This window comes from Musca autumnalis, unplaced genomic scaffold (assembly GCF_047663935.1).
Source record: "Musca autumnalis isolate F117 unplaced genomic scaffold, ASM4766393v1 scaffold_1, whole genome shotgun sequence".
NCBI lineage: Eukaryota > Metazoa > Arthropoda > Insecta > Diptera > Muscidae > Musca > Musca autumnalis.
Genome location: NW_027411644.1, coordinates 150,375,772 through 150,391,375, shown reverse-complemented (window position 1 = coordinate 150,391,375; position 15,604 = coordinate 150,375,772). Strand labels below are relative to the sequence as shown.

The following is a 15,604-nucleotide window of genomic DNA, read 5'->3' as shown; positions in this document are numbered from 1 at the left end:
CCGACAGGGTTTTAAATGTCAATTCCATTAGGCCTGTTCGATAACTTCGCAAGTAAAAAGCATTTGCAAGTTCTTGCAACTATAAACAGCATATTACGTGGCTTCGTAAATAGATCTTGAGATTGAGATTTGAAATCGACCGATTTCGTAAATGTAAACAAGGCATTATATGAATTCAGGAAAACCGGTGTTCTATAGATTTTATTCATTTAAATCTACCTTATGTTTTCTACCATGATTTTACATATTTTAACATTTGTAGGTATTTCTAGTTTTACCTCCCGAAAAATTAATGACTTTTTTCTTTCACAGAATTTCAATGCAGTTTACATCTATATGGTACCGTTTGCATGAATGGGATTTTAATAATTAAGATGTAATGCTATGTTTACATTTACGAAATCCACTCGATTTCATCTGACAAATCCATAGGTTAAACGTCAAATGAAATCCAATGGATTTCAGATGAGATTTCATTTGACGTTTGAGCTATGGAATTGACAGATGAAATCGAGTGGATTTCGTAAATGTAAACTTAGCATTAAATGACACGATTTATGTAAATCCTCTGTTTTTACAGCAGGTATTTATCCCAGTAAACAGGTATATATCGAAATATCTGATGCAAAATCTGTGAAAACAGGTTTTGGTAATTTATTTGACAGATTTTCGTTGTAGTTGGTTTCTTATATGAAGCTATTTATTAAAATCTGTCTTTTTTTAAATCCGGTACAAACGCTAAAATAAATTAAACGTCAGGCTTTTACTGTAGATATTTAGCCCGATATACAGATATATCGCTATTTATCTGACGGAAAATGTATGTGAACATGTTTTTTGTGATTTCTTTTGCAGATTTACAATGCAATTGACATTTTAAGTAAAGTAGAGGCCAGAACAGAATCAATCGTCGCTTGCTTTTCTTGCTTCCCAAAATGTCGAATTATATGGCCTGTTCCCGTACTTTATAAAGTGGTAAAAGTCGTAAACGATTTTCATATAAATTTTGTGAACGGGAACGCAAAATGTGTAAAAGTGGTAAAAATTGTAAAAACTTTTTAGTTCTGGAACAGAGCTATAAAGGAATGCCAGAGCCTCTTTGCAAATTCGCTTGCGTTCCCCCTTACTTAGTGTTTACATTAGCCAAATCGTCTAAAAATACAACCCTGATTTACCAACACATTCAAACATCTTTCCTTTGTCTTCCGACTGTTCATCGTTTTTTCATAGACAGCCGGTCACCGGCAAATTTGACACTGATGGCAAATTTTTGACTTTCTGTCAGTTTTTTCTCTTTTTGACAAAACGGCCATTTTAAATTTTAATTTCTTGAATATATGCACATTATTTGTTGAAAAATTTGTAAAGCAGAATAAATTAAAACATTTTATTGGAAAACATTTGGGTAAGTAATTATGATATAAATTTGTTGTTATTAATGAATTAAACAATCTTGCTTGCAGTATGGATAAACAAAGAAAGGAAGAAGACATTTTAAAAATGATTTCATTATTTCGGGAACGGGAGTTACTGTGGAACACCAATAGTTTCTCATATCGACGAAATGATTTAAAGAAGAAGGTAGGCAATGTGTTCTCAAGCCAAAAATGGCAGGCGGCCTCCGCCACTGCGCTTCATAGTTTTGGACAATATATGACATGTGTATGTTTATTCTACTATGGTCGAATGTGGAATTTGTGTGCTTTTTGTTCCAACTACTTACAGGAGTACACAACAGCTGTTCCATTGAAATGTTTTATACGTTTACATCCTAATCGTAGAATGGAGTTTTATTGTACCACACTTTGAAAGGTTTTTCCAAATGTTTTTCCAAGGTTTTTCCAAATGTGTTCTATGAGTCTCTTATTTATAGAAACCTCCTTCAGATGGTCTTCTATACAAAGATAACCCCATCAGTGGGTCTCCCTTCTGTACAGAGAAGATCCCTTCAGAGAGTCTCCCTTACAAGAAAGAGTTTTCCATTAGGGGAAGACCACTTCCATGAGTCTTCTGTACAGAGAAGATCCCTTCAGTGGGTCTTCTTTACACGAAAGAGTTTTCCATTAGAAGAAGACCACTTCAAGGAGTGTTCTGTACAGAGAAGATCCCTTCAGTGAGTCTCCCTTACAAGAAAGAGTTTTCCATTAGGGGAAGACCACTTCCATGAGTCTTCTGTACAGAGAAGATCCCTTCAGTGGGTCTTCTTTACACGAAAGAGTTTTCCATTAGAAGAAGACCACTTCAATGAGTGTTCTGTACAGAGATGATCCCTTCAGTGAGTCTCCCTTACAAGAAAGAGTTTTCCATTAGGAGAAGACCACTTCAATGAGTCTTCTGTACAGAGAAGATCCCTTCAGTGGGTCTTCTTTACACGAAAGAGTTTTCCATTAGAAGAAGACCACTTCAAGAAGTGTTCTGTATAAAAAAGACCATTTCTAGGATTCTTCAAACTAGAGAAGACTCCTTGAAGGGGCCTTTCCTGTATGTAGTTATCGGACTTTGACGGGATAAAGAGACACTTAAAGTGAATGTCATCGTCGCATTGCATTCTGAAGTCGATGTCGCCTGTAATGTAATACTACTAAGTAATATCACGATGTACATATTTCGCTTTGCGTGACTCCTTTTAGAGAAATTATGGACGTTGCAGTGGCGTGAGTGCTCCATGTTCGGCCCTCCAACGTCTCTAACATGTTTACATCCAAATAAGGCTCTTGAAGAGATAGGAAAGGAGATGAACATGACAGAAGAAGCTGTTAAGAAGAGAATAAAATCGTTAAGAAGCACCTACGTAATCGAAAAAAGGAAGGTAGAACATAGCAAGAAGTCTGGTTGTGATGCTGCGGATGTGTATCAGCCATCACTTTTCTGGTATGAAGAAATGAGCTTTTTGGACAACTACATATCGGCCAGAAAATCGGTCAACAATGTTACAAATGTAAGTTTTTCACCTTAATTGTTTAATACAAATTAATCGGCAAAAATATAAACACTATACACAAACACGTTAACCGTAAATAATATGTCCTTGAAAGTTCTTAATATAGTAATCAATTGCAATAAGTAATTGTATAACTCTTTGTTTATTATAGGAATTAACTTTAATACCATGCCCCATAATATGTTGCCAAATCTGAAATTATTACATCATATGACAAATCCACTCACAGAGGGACAATTTTTATTTTTAAATAATTGGTTTGTTAAGAATATTAATTTTAAATAAAAACAAAGAAATTACAACTAATATTCTGCGTTCACTTGCAATTGTATTTTTTGCCACTGAAAATCTACATTTCCATCAGATACGCAATATTTCGATATTTCATCCCTTATCCTGTTTGAGTATTTATATGAGTTATATTCTTGAGATCCAATCGAAGAAAATGTATCAGGTTGAGGGTAATTATTTAAAACGTCAGTTGACATTGATGCGTTTGTTGGTGTTAAAAAATTATGTAATGTGCAACAAGTTAGGACCACAAGATCCACCGTGCTTGGTTGTACCTCAATTGGCCTTTGAAATATATTGAACCGTTTAGCAAGTCTTCCAAATGCACATTCCACAGTCATTCTTGCACGACATAGCCTATAATTAAATATTTCTTGGGGGACACTCAACCGTATGTTCCGATTGTATGGCTTCATAAGATTTTTATCCAATGCAAAAGCGTCATCTCCAATAAAATAATAGGGAACTTTATCGCCCTTTCCTGGAACTAATTCTTTTGGGTTCGGAATATTTAGGGCGCCATTTTTCAATCTTTTAAAAAGTTCACTATCTTTATATATTGAGCTATCTGATGTTTTTCCATTAGAACCAACGTCAATGAAAATAAATCTTCCATGAGCGTCGACCAAAGCAAACAAAATAATGCTGTAGAACCCCTTAAAGTTGTAAAAAGTTGTTCCCGATTTAGCAGGGGCTTTCATTCGTACGTGTTTCCCGTCTAAAGCGCCCAGGGTATGGGGAAATTGCCACAAATTTTCGAATTCTGACGATATGGAAAGCCACTCTTCCTCGGTATCCGGAAGCTATAAATGTAAAAAAAATATATAAATGAATATAGGAAAAATAGTATAATATTAAGCTGCAAATTATATAGTCACAATATTTTGAGATAAATACCCATCTAATGTTACTGACATAATACACCGTATACAGGAATATACAACATATCGCTCATTTACTCAAAGAGTGACACATTTCAAAGAATAAAGTATCGAGAAAAACGCGTTTTTTTACTTCTGTCACTCTTTGATTAAATGAGCGATATGTATACAAAAGTTTTGATCCGACTCTAATCGGTTATATATATCTTCCTTTTATATAGAATACCTCAAATGATTCAGTATTTGCGGAAGAATTAAGTGATAACAACAACAATTTCAAGCCAAAGAAAAAATACGATAATGAGATCAACACCGATAAATTTGACAAAGCAATAGAAACAATTGTGAATATGAATAAACCAATAAATGATGCGTTCAGTGCTTTTGCAGAGAGCATTGCAATGACACTGCGATCTATGCCTGAAGATACTGCTTACCTTACTATGAAAGAAATACAAGATTTACTATTTCGTCGAAAATGTGGAAAACCTACTAGAGGACCTAATGAATCTCAAATTACTGATACAGACACTTCGTGTCTAGAAATATTGGATGTCGAATTTTTGGACGAATCGCAGTCCAACGTCGATTCGTGTTCATATTAAATGATTTTTCTTACTTATTTAAATATTTAATTTCACTGATGCATCTTTCTACATGTTGTTATAGTCTGAGTCTATTCTATTTATAAAAAACACAATTATTTTAATAAAACTGTGAATTCTTACTACAAAAATGTGTTCATATAATACTTGTAATAACTATAGATGAATTGTTTTCGTGAAATCACTGGCTAACGGTAGGTGGCCTTTATTTCGGGGAGTACCGCCATCCACAAGAAAAAACGTATGTCATTGTAACAAAAACGACATCTTTCCGATCTCACCTCTAAAAGAAACATTTGGAAATATTAAGATATTCTAAGAATGCCTCATACCGGGTACTCTATTCTAGATTCATCGTTCGCCAGATGACAATATCGAAGTGTAAGTACCCTCTTTGTCGCAGGGTTTGGAGTATAAAAACACTAAACGCTATAGCTTTGTCCCAGTAGTTTTTTATTGATAAAATGTGCAAAAGAGAAAACTGTCAAAAATGAGTTCAACGCACACATTTTGCCAAAATGTACAGGAACGGAAAGGCGGCAAACATGTTGCACATTTTTATCGCTCAAATTTGTCGTGAAAAAAGTTTCTAAAGAGAAAGCTATTCAGTGCCAATTTTGTTCAAAGAGAAGTGAACATATTGCAACTTTTTTGGTGTACGGGAAAGCAATTCCGGTAAAAAAAAAACTTTTTAGTTCTGGAAAGAAGCTTATTGCAACGAAACTCAACTTTGCGGAAATTTTAAAATTTTGGAAAGTATTTCAAAGTAATTCGGATTAATTGAAAATACTCTTAAGATTTATGCATTATCGTGTAAGGAACCAGTCCGGTTTTTTATACTATCCGAAAGTTGACGTTAAACAATTGGTATGTTCCAGAACTGCAAGAATCTACTAATTTTTACTATTTTTTTCCGATAACATAAAGGAAAAAATGTTATCGTAGTAAAAAGTAGTAGCTTCTTGCAGGTTCTGGAACAGAGGAAATATTTAAAAGTACAAATATTTCAAACTATTGATTTCGGTACGCATATTGTAAGTAGAAATTTCCAAAACTCCCTCATTATATCAAATCTACTTCTCAACCTTGATTCTCTCTAGCTCTATCACAATATTAAAGGATTTAATATCATCTTAGGCTGTTCGTGCGCCACTTGGTAGGAAAAACCAACAATGGAGAACAGCAAATTGCTCAACAGGATCTGTGAAATATGTAAAACAATTGATAATAATATATAATACACTTGTATTCACATGTAAAAGTTTATATAAAAACTTTTTATTTATTATATTAACTTGTAGTAAATACAATGTTAATAACATATAGCATTGGCTACAATGACCATCAATGGCATTATATAGAAAACATATGATTTTCCACGAAATAGTGTTGAAGTTTGAAGAAAAAATCTTTACTTTCATTGACTTCATAATATGAAATGAATGGATGATATTTAAACACTATCATGCGTCAACAAGCATAACAAAAAATAAACCAATTTGTTCTCCGATGCAGAGAACTCATCTTTTCGTTAGCACTTCATCAATCAAATTGTCCACAATGTACGAGCGCACATGTACAATTCTTTTCTCTCTGCTTTCTCTCTGAATATTACCAAAGCAGCACAACAGAAAATAGAAACAAGAGGGGGAAAAACAGTTAGTCTGACGGACAGAGTTGGACCGAAGATGGCCAGACGAGTCAGAACTCTTTCGGTTCGCCATATTTGTTACCCTTCTAATGATCTAATTTTTTAACAAACATCCCAGAAAGGAAAAAAGGAGACTTCTCTCATATCAATGAGTTCACCTAGGTTCATATTAGCTTAATGATGTGGGACCTACTGGGAAGTTTTAGATGACTGAAATACCCAGGGAATTTCGGCAACATTACTGAGGTGATTCTCCACCGTTGATAATTTTATGTTGCCTTGCCAGGGAATTGAACAAGGGCATTCAGTGTGCATGACGGGTGTACATACCATTACACCACGGTGGCACCTAAATGATACGAATTTCCAAAAACTTAGACTTATCGATTGATTACCTACACCAAGACTAACACTCAGTGAAGAGGTATTATCCCACTTTGAAGTTGATATAAGTTTAACAAGTAAAAAAGTGCACTGAATACAATCAAAGCGATTCGAGAGCAGGCCCTAATCTGAACTTTTCCGACATTTTGTTTGAGAGGTACGCGAAGGAGTGGACCGATTGAGTCCATACTGAAACCTTATCTACGTCTGGTAGACATTTCACCATATGCAAAGTATGGACCAAATCAAAAATTGTCCGAACATTTCCGAACTTTTGTGGGGGATATACCTGAAGGAGTAGACCGATATAGCCCATAAACAAAGTTTGGACAAAATATTGCGAAAGCCGAAATCATCTGTTCGAGAGTTATCGTGCGCTCCAGCCAACCAGACAGACGGACGGACATTATAACTCCAAATTGTCTGAAACATTTCGTCCAAACATACTTAGGGTCTATAATCATTATTTCGATTACGCACAATTTGCCTGTATGAAAGTGTATATACATACATTTTCTAGCCTAAAGGCTGAGGGTATAAAAACATACGGAAAATAAACGGAAATGGTTAAATGAACTGCAAATTGCGTAAACTGGGTTGTGTCGAAACATTGTATGTGATTAGGCTAGTTTTTTGTTCCATGTTTTTTCAACGAATGCAATGCAATACAAATATGATCATTCCTTACTTACCCGCAAGTAATCTGGCTGCAAGCGTTCATATATGGCACGTAATACTATTGGCACAAAAATACTGATGGTGCTTTTGGAAACTCTTGCTAAATATTCCAACGATTTATATGAGTTTCCTGTTGCAAGATATCGTAATGTTATGGCTAATTTTGTCCTCGGCGTGATTGCGTCCCGCAGCTTGGTATCTTTCTTTTTTATACGGTCAATGATCTAACGATGGCGAGAAAAATAATATTACAGATCAATTCATTGAAATAGTGGGTTTGTGAAATACTTACCAAACTCAAAATTTCCTCGAATCTATCTACAGATATACGGGTGAAATTTTTGAAATCCCTTTCATCGTTATCCCACAAAAGGTCGTGGAGCAAATGGGCTTCAAGATCATGTTCTGTTCTTCTTATAAGAAGTGGCTTTACCCAACATTTCCGATTGGATTCTCTTCTTTTACTCCCTGTATTCTGTTCAAGAACGTATAGTTCACGTAGTATTTCTATTGCTGCTATTTGTTGAGCAGCAAATTCCATTTTGTTTTAATTTATACAAATTTTATTTGATCGTCTTCCACATTTATTCAAATGAAGCAAATGTCAACAAACAAAAAACAGCTGATACGAATAATAACATTGTCTGTACATTGTTCTGGACGCCTACGTCACTAAAACAATTTTTCATTTTTTGACAATCAATACATGAACTCAACTGTCCTGTCATGTGTAAACGCAGCGTTAGGAGGTTCTAGCATTCCTTTATAATTTAACATTTGGCATGTACAAATACACAGGTAGCCGCGTCGGCAATTGTTGGTAACATAAGATGTCAATACAATTGACACATTTGGTTTGTTCCTTTTCTTCTGAAAATGGTAAAATCGGCAAAAGTAGTAAATGTTGAAAACTGCTCCCATAAGAATTGTATTGTGTCTGAAGTAAAGGAACGCTTTTCGAGTAAAAAGTGGTAAAACTTGAAGATTCTTGAACGTAAAAGAACAGAGCTATTATATTACCATCAGCTGACTTGATAATGCTACCTGTGTTATTGTACCATTACATTTGGCAAGCAAGCAAAGCAAGCGACAATTGAATTAAAAATTGTCACCAGAGCCACTTTTTACATTAAAAAAAAAACAAAAAAACAAAAAAAAACAACAGGTTTATTATTTGTGTTTATTAATCGGAAATGATAATTTTCAATGTGTTACGAATGGAAAAACATACTTAAATGCTTTAACCTCGATTTATTTGACGTAGCAATTATCTGGATTTATATGACATACATATATTGTATGAAAATGACAACATAAATCCGTTGGATTTTCTAAATCCAGCATAGTGTAATAGTACGGTTACACTAAAGTTTTTTTTGCCGGTTTAACTCACTTCTTGAGGATTTATTTGACGTTTGCGATATGGACTTGACATTTGAAACCCAAACACACTGGGTTAATCCGGTTAAGTGTAACCGGGGTATAAATGTACTAGTATATATGAAAATGACAGCCTTAATTGACTAGAATTTCTAAAGCCATCATATAGGGGCTTATAGGCCGTTTACGTATAAGCGGATTAACCCCGTGAGTATGGGTTTCAAATACCATTTCCAAGCGTATACTTCAGTATATGTAAACGGCCTAATATACCCCGGTTACACTTAACCGGATTAACCCAGTGGGTTTGGGTTTCAAATGTCAATTCCATAGCACAAACGTCAAATAAATCCTCATGAAGTGGGTAAGCCCTCCAAAAAAACTCTAGTGTAACCGTACAAATAGTCTAAATGTACTACAATTCTTCTGTGTCGTTTGCACAGACATTATAGCATGTAATACACCATAAAATTTTTCCCTAATATTAATTATCCTGGGGATCAAATTTCCAAAAAGTGTTGAAACAATAATAGCTGGTTTACTTTTACGAAATCGATTCGATTTCAACTGTTAATTCCTTTACGTATACGTCAAATAAAAACTCAAGTGGATTTCATTTGACATTTGAGCAATGAGATTGATTGAATTTCGTAAATGTAAACCAGTTATAATATGTGTGTTCGTTTACTCAATAATCTGTACCAGTTGTTACTGAATGTTGTTTATTTATTCTTCAGTACAATGCGAAAAGAATTAATTTACAACGAATTACAGGATCTGTACAAATTATGGAGTAAACGAACACACCTAATATTGTGTATGACATTCTATCATGCATGGCTCAATTACCATGTGCCATGCTATCATATCTGCGTGAACAACCTAGAAGAAGAAGAATTTGTTTGTTTACATTTCCTATGTGGATAGTGCGCCTGATTCTTCTGTAAAACTGACTCTGTGGACGACGACGGCTTGAGAAATGTAGGACGGTTAATTCTGTGGTACACTACAATTTGTTTGCCTGAAGTCTCCTGAGAAATTCAAAACAACGAATAAGAGAAGACGAATCCTTCTGCACCATGACAATGTGGCTCTCACACGTCGATCCAAACCCGCGCCTGTTTGACCATTTGACCGGACAAAACGTGGAATTGATGGGTCATCTGCCATACAGCCCGGTATCCGAGTATCCAATGAATTCATTTGATTCCAGAACATGCCGAAAAAATGAGTGGTCAACGATTTTCGTCACCAGAAGATGCTGTAAATGAATTAACCATTTCTGAAACAAAGGGTGCATCTATTGAACATTTCTTAAATACATTGTGCTTCTGTTGACCCTTTATGAAATAAATTGTACTTCTATATACCCTTTCTGAACAAAAGGGTGCTTCTATGGTAATTTTCAAAAATAAAGTGTGCTGCTTCTATAGACACTTTCTGAAAGAAAGAGTGCTTCTATCGACACTTTCTGAAAGAAAGCTTGCTTCTATAGTCCTTTTCTGAATGGAAAATTGTTTCTATAGCCTCTTTCTGAAAGAAAGGGTGCTCCTATAGACCCTTTTTGAAGGAAAGGGTGCATCTATTGACCCTTTTTGAAGGAAAGGGTGCATCTATTGACCCTTTCTGAAACAAAGGATGCATCTATTGACCCTTTCTGAAACAAAGGGTGCATCTATTGAACCTTTCTTAAATAAATTGTGCTTCTATTGACCCTTCCTGAAATAAATTGTGCTTCTATTGACCCTTTCTGAAATAAATTGTGCTTCTATAGACCCTTTCTGAACAAAAGGGTGCTTCTATGGTATTTTTCTAAAATAAAGGGTGCTTCTATTGACACTTTCTAAAAGAAAGGGTGCTTCTATTGACACTTTCTAAAAGAAAGGGTGCTTCTATAGACACTTTGGAAAGGCTGCTTCTATAGACACTTCCTGAAAGAAAGAGTGTTCTATAGACACTTCCTGAAAGAAAGAGTGTTCTATAGACACTTCCTGAAAGAAAGAGTGCTTCTATAGACACTTTCTGCTTCCGTAGTCCTTTTCTGAAGAGAAAATTTTTTCGCCTGATTCTTCTGTAAAACTGACTCTGTGGACGACGACGGCTTGAGAAATGTAGGACGGTTAATTCTGTGGTACACTACAATTTGTTTGCCTGAAGTCTCCTGAGAAATTCAAAACAACGAATAAGAGAAGACGAATCCTTCTGCACCATGACAATGTGGCTCTCACACGTCGATCCAAACCCGCGCCTGTTTGACCATTTGACCGGACAAAACGTGGAATTGATGGGTCATCTGCCATACAGCCCGGTATCCGAGTATCCAATGAATTCATTTGATTCCAGAACATGCCGAAAAAATGAGTGGTCAACGATTTTCGTCACCAGAAGATGCTGTAAATGAATTAACCATTTCTGAAACAAAGGGTGCATCTATTGAACATTTCTTAAATACATTGTGCTTCTGTTGACCCTTTATGAAATAAATTGTACTTCTATATACCCTTTCTGAACAAAAGGGTGCTTCTATGGTAATTTTCAAAAATAAAGTGTGCTGCTTCCATAGACACTTTCTGAAAGAAAGAGTGCTTCTATCGACACTTTCTGAAAGAAAGCTTGCTTCTATAGTCCTTTTCTGAATGGAAAATTGTTTCTATAGCCTCTTTCTGAAAGAAAGGGTGCTCCTATAGACCCTTTTTGAAGGAAAGGGTGCATCTATTGACCCTTTTTGAAGGAAAGGGTGCATCTATTGACCCTTTCTGAAACAAAGGATGCATCTATTGACCCTTTCTGAAACAAAGGGTGCATCTATTGAACCTTTCTTAAATAAATTGTGCTTCTATTGACCCTTCCTGAAATAAATTGTGCTTCTATTGACCCTTTCTGAAATAAATTGTGCTTCTATAGACCCTTTCTGAACAAAAGGGTGCTTCTATGGTATTTTTCTAAAATAAAGGGTGCTTCTATTGACACTTTCTAAAAGAAAGGGTGCTTCTATTGACACTTTCTAAAAGAAAGGGTGCTTCTATAGACACTTTGGAAAGGCTGCTTCTATAGACACTTCCTGAAAGAAAGAGTGTTCTATAGACACTTCCTGAAAGAAAGAGTGTTCTATAGACACTTCCTGAAAGAAAGAGTGCTTCTATAGACACTTTCTGCTTCCGTAGTCCTTTTCTGAAGAGAAAATTTTTTCTATAGTCCCTTTCTGAAAGAAAGGGTGATTTGGTAGACCATTTATGAAAGAGAGAGTGCTTCTATAGTCCTTTACTGAAAGGAAGAGTGCTTCTATAATCCCTTTCTTAAAGAAAGGATGCTCCCACAGACACTTTCTGAAGTAAAGGGTGATTCTATTGAACCTTTCTGAAGTAAAGGGTGCTTCTATTGAACCTTTTTGAAATAAAGGGTGCTTCTATTGAACCTTTCTGAAACAAAGGGTGCTACTATTGAACCTTTCTGAAACAAAGGGTGCTACTATTGAACCTTTCTGAAATAAAGGTTGGTTCTATTGAACCTTTCTGAAATAAAGGGTGCTTCTATTGAACCTTTCTGAAATAAAGGGTGGTTCCATTGAACCTTTCTGAAATAAAGGGTGCTTCTATTGAACCTTTCTGAAATAAAGGGTGCTTCTATTGAACCTTTCTGAAATAGAGGGTGCTTCTATTGAACCTTTCTGAAATAAAGGGTGCTTCTATTGGAACTTTCTGAAATAAAGGGTGCTTCTATTGAACCTTTCTGAAATAAAGCGTGCTTCTATTGAACCTTTCTGATATAAAGGGTGCTTCTTTTGAACATTTCTGAAATAAAGGGTGCTTCTATTGAACCTTTCTGAAATAAAGGGTGCTTCTATTGAACCTTTCTGAAATAAAGGGTGCTTCTATTGAACCTTTCAGAAAGAAACGGTGCTTCTACTGAATCTTTCTGAAAGAAAGGGTGCTTCTATTGAACCTTTCTGAAATAAAGGGTGCTTATATTGAACCTTTCTGAAATAAAGGGTGCTTCTATTGAATCTTTCTGAAAGAAAGGGTTCTTCTATTGAACCTTTCTGAAATAAAGGGTGCTTCTATTGAACCTTTCTGAAATAATGGGTGCTTCTATTGAAACTTTCTGAAATAAAGGGTGCTTCTATTGAACCTTTCTGAAAGAAAGGGTGCTTCTATTGAACCTTTCTGAAAGAAAGGGTGCTTCTATTGAACCTTTCTGAAAGAAAGGGTGCTTCTATTGAACCTTTCTGAAAGAAAGGGTGCTTCTATTGAACCTTTCTGAAAGAAAGGGTGCTTCTATTGAACCTTTCTGAAAGAAAGGGTGCTTCTATTGAACCTTTCTGAAAGAAAGGGTGCTTCTATTGAACCTTTCTGAAAGAAAGGGTGCTTCTATTGAACCTTTCTGAAAGAAAGGGTGCTTCTATTGAACCTTTCTGAAAGAAATGGTGCTTCTATTGAATCTTTCTGAAAGAAAGGGTGCTTCTATTGAATCTTTCTGAAATAAAGTGTGCTTTTATTGAATCTTTCTGAAAGAAAGGGTGCTTTTATTGAACCTTTCTGAATTAAAGTGCGCTTCTATTGAACCTTTCTGAAATAAAGAGTGCTTCTATTGAACCTTTCTGAAATAAAGGGTGCTTCTATTGAACCTTTCTGAAATAAAGAGTGCTTCTATTGAACCTTTCTGAAATAAAGGGTGCTTCTATTGAACCTTTCTGAAATAAAGGGTGCTTCCATGGAACCTTTTTGGAAGAAAGGGTGCCTCTGTAAACCCTCTCTGAAAGAAAGGGTGCCTCTGTAAACCCTCTCTTAAAGAAAGGGTGCCTCTGTAAACCCTCTCTTAAAGAAAGGGTGCCTCTGTAAACCCTCTCTGAAAGAAAGGGTGCCTCTGTAAACCCTCTCTTAAAGAAAGGGTGCCTCTGTAAACCCTCTCTTAAAGAAAGGGTGCCCCTGTAAACCCTCTCTGAAAGAAAAAGCGATATAAAATAAAACGGTCTGTTTGTTTCATACGAATATTGCAACAAAGCAAAATTGCAGAACACATGAAATTACTCTAGTGTGGCCAGGGACTTTCTGAAAAAGGGGTGCTTCTATAGAAGGGGTGCTTCTGTAGTCCATTTCTGAAGAAAGAGGTGCTTCTATAATCCCTTTTTGAAGGAAATGGTTTTCTATATTTACTTTCAACAGGAAAGGGTATTTCTATAGTGCTTTTCTGAAAGAAAGTGTGCTTCTTGAGTCCCTATCTGCAAGAAATGGCGCTTGTATGGAATTTTTTAGAAGAAAGACTTTTTCTATAAACGCTTTCTGAAAGAAACAGTGCCTCTATAGACCCTCTCCGAAAGAAATTGTGCTTCTATAGACACTTTCTGAAAGAAAGGGTGCATCTGTAGTCTCTATGTGAAAGAAAGGTTAATTCTGTAGACACTGTCTGTAAGTTTGGAAAAATTCAGTTCCGTGTGACATGTACTTTTTCGTCCTTTGCTACGAAGGTAAATTTTTTAAGGGACAAGTCCACATGCTCTGCATAATTGGTTCAAAAGCTCAAAAAATCAATAGACGTCAGAAGTATTGTGCTAACCTTTTTCCATTAGGTACGAGGCACAGCAGACTGACACTCTTTTAGTTGTTTGCAGACGTTTTGTTTCTATTTTTTTTTTTTTTTTGTTATGAAAAGCAAAATTTTGTGGGAAATATGAGAAAAATCAAAATTTAATTTATTTATCACACACACGCACAAACAACATTTGATACAAAATACCAAAACATAATTCCAAACATATTTGCTTTGAATAAAGCCAATACAAGTTGTCACAACAAAAAATCAAAATAATTATCTTTTTGTTGTAAGTTTTGACGATTAATACATCAAAGTTTATCGAAACAAATAAGCACGACGGCGTAAAGACTTCAAAGTACATGGCACAAGTAAGGAAAACGGCGTTAAATCTTTTCAGAAATTTTATAAAACACGGCAACTCTGTCGGAAATAAAATTTCTTTTATTGTAAAAAAAAGGAATTTATTGGCAATACATACTTTAATAATTTATATAATTAAAATAATATGGAGGAAATACATATGATAAACATGTAAAGTACATTTGTATATTTAGTGTTCCCAAATTCCGGATGTTCCCAAAACATATTCTACACTTATAGAATTTTGGGAACTGTTCCCCAATTCAAGAAATGTCCCTTAAAAATGCCCTGTGAAGAAAAAATGTTACCGAAATGAATACAATACAAACATATATATATATATATATATATATATATATACAGTTGCGTTCAAAATAATAGGAGCGCCCATACAAAAAAAAAAAAAAAAATATGTCAAAAAATATGGTTAAACTTACCCATTTTGGTTTATTTTAAATTTGTTTAACATTATTGACATCCCAACAGTTAATTCATCAGCAGAAATGTGACAATCTGCTTTAAATTATTTACTGCTTACACCAACATTATAAATCGTGTTTAAAGTTTTTGTTCAAAAAAATAGGAGTGTGGAAGAAAAAGGACGATGATAATAGTTTTAGTTGAGTGTAGGATCAAAATTGTCAGTATTTTAGAGTTAACAGTAGTAAATCCAATAGATTTTATGAGATTTGATTGTTGTTTGAAAACAAATGTCCTTTGGAGGTAGCCAAAAAACAGGCGATGTCCTTGCAGAATTTTTTTCCATAAATTGAGCACTTATTGGGCAACTCAATGGATTTTGTAGACAGAACTCTAATCACTAGAGTTTTTTGATGCTCTGGCTGTTATCTCGAACAATATATAATGATCGGTATCCCGGAAATTCATATATATATATATA

The 15,604-nt window shown here is 35.0% G+C and overlaps 2 protein-coding genes across 2 annotated transcripts in view; one reads left to right on the top strand and one right to left on the bottom strand.

The window, feature by feature from the left end:
* beat-Vc (beaten path Vc) overlaps positions 1-15,604 on the bottom strand; it is a 533,781-nt gene that overhangs the window by 365,034 nt on the left and 153,143 nt on the right. The gene's annotated exons all lie outside the window — the stretch shown is intronic.
* Positions 1,329-3,137, top strand: LOC141390659 (uncharacterized). Its single transcript, XM_073963609.1, has 4 exons — positions 1,329-1,405; positions 1,464-1,581; positions 2,711-2,938; positions 3,093-3,137. Exons 2-4 carry the CDS (start codon positions 1,465-1,467, stop codon positions 3,135-3,137), a joined length of 390 nt encoding a protein of 129 aa, XP_073819710.1. The 5' UTR covers positions 1,329-1,405; position 1,464.

Coding starts and splice junctions, on each gene's coding strand:
- LOC141390659 (XM_073963609.1), top strand. CDS start 1,465: ATGGATAAACAAAGAAAGGAAGAAGACATTTTAAAAATGATTTCATTA. Junction 1,582..2,710: donor GAAATGATTTAAAGAAGAAG/GTAGGCAATGTG, acceptor CATCCAAATAAG/GCTCTTGAAGAGATAGGAAA. Junction 2,939..3,092: donor CGGTCAACAATGTTACAAAT/GTAAGTTTTTCA, acceptor TGTTTATTATAG/GAATTAACTTTAATACCATG.